The sequence below is a fragment of the Meleagris gallopavo genome, chromosome 1, assembly GCF_905368555.1.
Source record: "Meleagris gallopavo chromosome 1, MGAL_WU_HG_1.1, whole genome shotgun sequence".
Taxonomy (NCBI): domain Eukaryota; kingdom Metazoa; phylum Chordata; class Aves; order Galliformes; family Phasianidae; genus Meleagris; species Meleagris gallopavo.
The window spans coordinates 66,644,670-66,649,857 of NC_139404.1; the positions used below are offsets into that span (position 1 = coordinate 66,644,670).

At 54.0% G+C, this 5,188-nt stretch overlaps 1 protein-coding gene across 1 annotated transcript; it reads left to right on the forward strand.

Moving 5' to 3' along the window:
- Window positions 1–1,217: 1,217 nt before the first annotated feature.
- Window positions 1,218–2,228, forward strand: LOC146545389 (E3 ubiquitin-protein ligase Topors-like). The gene has a single exon (XM_085216836.1). It carries the CDS (start codon window positions 1,275–1,277, stop codon window positions 2,226–2,228), a length of 954 nt encoding a protein of 317 aa, XP_085072962.1. The 5' UTR covers window positions 1,218–1,274.
- Window positions 2,229–5,188: the final 2,960 nt, after the last annotated feature.

Consider the following 5,188-nt stretch of genomic DNA (forward strand, 5'->3'; position numbering starts at 1 on the left):
TCCAGATACGTTTGCTCCTCTGCTGCCCTGCCCTGCAGCTCTCTGTCATGTCAGCAGAGCTCAACTGGGCAGCCCCTGCCCTCGCAACCACTCGGTGAGGGACTCCAGGCTTTTGTCCTTCACTAACACCAACTATCAAGCGACTAAACACTGTCAAATAACTCTTGACAATGTGGACAAGCCAACTGTGGGCCAACTGTTGCAAGCCCTTGTATGAATGGAGGGCCAAGGCTTGCAGCTGGAGGCAGCCCTATGGTTTGATTGCTCTGAAAGGGAGAGAAAATCCACCGGACAGTGCTCTGGGTTTTGACATCCCTCAGGAGGAACCTGGAGGTCCCAGAGAGCTGGCCAGCAGAGCTGGAGTGTGGGGAGAGCCTGCAGGACTTCCTCCTGCAGCCTAAGAACGATGGCGTCATGGAATCATTAAGGTTGGAAAAGACCTCTGAGATCATCAAGACCAACTGTCAGAGAGAAACATGAACTTTTATTGAATAAATCTTGCAGTACATGCCCGGGGCTGTGTGCCATGACCAGAGCGACCTGGTGGAACCCATGGGAAAGATGTGGCCAAGGCCCCACTGATTGGTGTGGAACACTGATGCCAAGCACACGAGGTGTGGGGAACGGAGTGGGCAGTGGCACTGGGAAAAGCCCAGAAACTTGTGAAATTTGTGCTGGTGCTGGAGCACGTGCTGCAGCTGAGGATGGCTCATTGTGATGACCCAGCAATGCACTGTGGCATCACTATGCGATGGGCAATGATGTCCCCAAGTGAAGGTGGAGTGAAGGCGACGCCCAGCAGCTTGGCCAAGCCGTGCTTTGAGACATCTCCAGGCAATGGATTGTGACTCCATAGTCCACAGATCTTTGAACGTAGGTGCAGCGGCTCAGCCCAGCAGTTCGTGCCTGGCCTCAGACTGAGCGTGTGTGCGAGGACTGGAGTGTGGACAGGGCGAACTTGGTGCTGGAATGTGCTCTGGGTGCTGCTAGCGCAGCTCTCAGCAGCCGTCTCAGAGCCACTTTTCTTTACCCCGACCCTGCTGGGAGCAGGCAGACGGGACATCCCAGAGAGGTGCAGCAGCATAGGTAGGCGGCATGGGGACTGGTGGCGCAGGGCAGGGGGGCACCTTGAGGGAGCCTTCCCAGGCTGGTGTGTGACTAACGTCTTTTGTCCTCTTGTCCTCTTCCAGCGTGACACCTGCTGCTGCAGCGCCAGTGCTGGGGAGCGCGTTGCCATCTCCCGCTCCCCCCAGCCCACCGCACCTGGTGGAAGCATGGAGGCAGCATTAGACACCCGCTGCCCCGTGTGCCTGGACAACTGGGACAGCGCGGCGTACGCCATGCCGTGCTGCCACCAGTTCTGCTTTCCCTGCATCCAGCGGTGGACGAGCACCAGGCCCCAGTGTCCGCTTTGCAAACAGGGTGTGCGGTCCATCATCCACACCACGCGAGCGGACGGCAAGTACGAGGAGCTGGTCCTCAGACCGGCTGCAGTGGCATCCATTGCCACTCGGCGCCCCGCAGGCCCCCGGGCAGCCCAACCATGGCCTGCAGTGCCCAGGCGTCCTGCGGGCGGCCTCTCCCGTGACTCCTGGGCTTCCATCTTCCGGGAGAACCCGGCCCTGCTGCGGCCCCTGCGCTCCTGGCTGCAACGGAAGCTGCGCCGCATCCTGGGCACCGAGGAGCCACAGGCAGATACGCTGGCCAACAGCGTCATCTCGGCCCTGCTCCTCGTCGGCTTGGAGCAGGAGATCCTGGTAGAGAGGCTGGATCTCCACCTGCACGGCCAAACTGGGAACTTTGTAAGGCAGTTCATCGCCTTCACCGTGCAGAAGTACGGCAGGGAGGCTCAGCGCTTGCTGGGCCTCAACGTCACCCCTGCTGCTGGGGCACGGGAGGCCAACCCGGTACCAGAGCCCACAGCTGCCCCACAGCAGGAGGCTCCTGTCTCTGGCTCAGCACTCTCCAGCAGCCGTGCCAGCTCTACCAGGGACAAAATCCTGGGCAGGACAGCAGGAGACCGCGCTGGGCATCCCAGCTGCCCACATGACAACCCTGTGGAGGTCAGCATGGAGCAGACAGTGCTCTGTGAGCAGCCAGGGCAGCCTGTGGCAGGGCCCTCTGGCCACAGCCTTCCTCAGCAGTCCCGGCGAGCCCCGAAGAGGAAGGCCAGCAACTGCCAGGCCTCAGCATCGCCAAAGAAGAGGCCACCCAGCCGGCAGCAATAGAACAGCGGCTGAGCAGATGAGACTGGGGCCGGGCAGCAGCTGGGACACACGCCAGCCCCAATGGACCCTTGCCTTCAGTGTCCAATTCCACCATGCCAATAAACTAGAAAGAAAAACTGCAAAAATATGTGTTGGCATTGCTAACGGCATAGTCGTTGTTGCTTCCCCATCCTTGATGCTTTCTCCTTTTTCCTTCTGCCAAGCCATTGCTGGCTCCGTTGCAACCCAGACAGGGACCCCACAGGCTTCAGAGAGGAGAAGGGCAAATTTCTGCTGGGTGCTTCACCCGAGGCCGGGTGCTGCCAGTGAGGTTATCCCGCCCCTCTGCTCAGCTCTGAGGAAGCCACAGCTGGAGCGCTGGGCCCAGAGCTGGGTTCCCCAGCACAAGAGAGACCGGGTGTTGCTCATTTTGCATATCCATAGCCCTGGCAAACTGTCCCTGTCCCACCTGCCTGGGGCTTGCTGGGCTTGGTGGGATATGGTGTGTTTGGAGGACTGGAGGGCTCAGTATGAGGAGCTGGGCTTGTCCGCAGCCTTGGAGAGGAACCCGTCCTCCACCCATATGTGATGTGCCCTCCAGCATCTGCATGACAAACTGTATACGGCTTCTACATTATTGTGGGGGGTGTTTTTAAATTAAAATTGTACACTTCCCCTGTGACATGCGTTGTACAGGCCTTCCTGGCTGCGTGGGGTTTCAGGACTGTGCTGCGGTCGGGGCATTCCCAGATCCTGGGCAGGGTGAGGATTTGTGGGTCAGTTTCTGGGAGTCGTGCAGGGCTGGAGGTGTTTCCTCAGCCCCTCCTGCTGCCAAATCCCCTGAATTTCATGGCATTGTGGCTCTCGCCATTGTACCTTATCACCCTGCACCATGCCCTGTTCTGGCTTTGCATAGGTTGTGCTCCATCCCTGCTGGGTGCTAAGAACCATCTCCAAGGGCTGACTTCACCAGGGAGCAGTGCAGAGTCCCTCCCCTTCTCCTCCATTTCGGAGGAGGAACTCTAGCACCAGTACAGCCTGGGGGTATCCAGCCAGGTAACCACTATGCAGAAATGGAACTGTGGTTCTGTTGGACATAGGTATGCTAGGGCCATGCTTAAGGCCATCTCCTGGTTGCCAGCTCAGTGTGGGTTTTGCACAGTTTCCACTGGTGCAAAGGCCACATCTGGCCCAGCATGCCTCTGCTTTGCAGCACGCCCATGGCTGCAGGTGACAGATTTTGAATTTCTGCCTCCCTTATGTTTTTCACCTGTGCCGGGGGGTGCCATTTCTTGCCCCAGCTCCTCCTTACCCCAACATCCTGTTCAGACCTTTTGGCCTGAACCTTGGTCATCCCCAGAAACTGGACTTAGGAAACCCTTGGCAGAGCCTCATGAGAGCAGTTGGCAGGACATACCATTGAGAAGCAGGCTTTGTCTTCACTCGGCTGGTCCAAGCCTTGATGCCGCCAGCAGTGCTTCTCCATAAGCAAAAGGATCCACTTCTGTCCTGTTTCTGCTCCCCTCCCATCACTGCAGCGTACTGCTGCTTTTTAGGGATTCAGGAAATGTGATGAGCATTTGCCTAATATTTAATGTTCTTGATTCCTTTTACAGTCATTGACAAACAGGGCTGAAATGCTGGGATCAGCAAAAAATCTAAGGGCAAAGCAAGTAATGCCTCCTGGCCAGAGGAGACCAAAGTCTTGTGAACCTCCATCATCTAAGGGAAGTATAAGGGCTCAACTCTTTGGAGAAAGAATATGGAACACCATGACTACAAGTAATTGCAGAGGGAATTTTAATTTAAGTGATGATTTAAAATGTTAATATCATTTAAATTTTAAACTTTCCGTAAAATGAAAGCAATTTTCTGTTTCAGTATGAAATGGGACAGATCCTCTGCAGCTGTAAGTCATTGGCTCTCTGCACTGGAATTGCGGTATCTTAATTGATTTGTACCAGCTGATGATCTGCCAGTTCCAGCTCTCTCCTGGAAATACACTCCTCCAATCTGACTAGTAGTGCAGATTTGATGTTTCATTAGTTTGCAAGAAGGCTGCTGCCGGGATAGGTACACGCTGCGGTAATGTGGCTGAACAAAAAAGAAAATTTCTCTAAAACTCGTCATGTTATTGATGCTAATTTAAAACATTTCCCTGGCTCCCAATCTAGAAGGATTACTTAGGGATGTTGATTTACTTTCTGTGTGTGCATTAGGAACTACTAGCATTGTGTATTTCAGGCTCTGTTTCTTTTAGAAGAGTGAAGGCGAGGAATCAGCATGGAGGAATGGGAAAGACCCTTCATGCCCTGCCAACACATGACTATTCCCTACACTCACAGCTTTGTCCTTCACAGTTGGAAATGACTCATTGATAAAGGTTCCCACTACTTCCTTTGGGAGATCATTAAACAGCCTTTCAGACTTCAGCATTAGGATGTTTTTCTTGATAGTCAGCCTAGACATTTCTCTGCTCTGTTTCCTCCCATTGCCCCTAGCTACACTTTGTCCCGCCCTAAACAATTCCTTTTCCCTCCTTGCACTGATATGCATACCCTAGAAAAGGGGAGGGGGTGACACAAAAAGAACATGTAAACATGTTTTTAGTCAAGTCTGCGGGAAAAAAAATTGCACTAGAGGTCCTGCCTGTGAGAGGAGAAAGAGGGGAATATTTGCTGCTGTGTTGGCTCTGCCTAACCCACTGTGATGCCTACTCAATCAGTTCAGGGGACCTCAGGAACTTCACAAAGCTCTCTGATAGATGACTGGTCCTTACAAAAAGGTGCACTTGTATCCTGTTCCCCTTCACCAAACACTGATGACAAGCTAACACGATATCCACGATCCTTTGGATAAGGAATGAGCACAGGGCTGTAAAATGGCATCAAGGATTGTTTTGAGGGAGGCAAATGGATCATCTCCCACTACTGCTATTTCCCGCTGGCCACTGGAGCCTCATGGTTCTTGCTCCTCTTAGT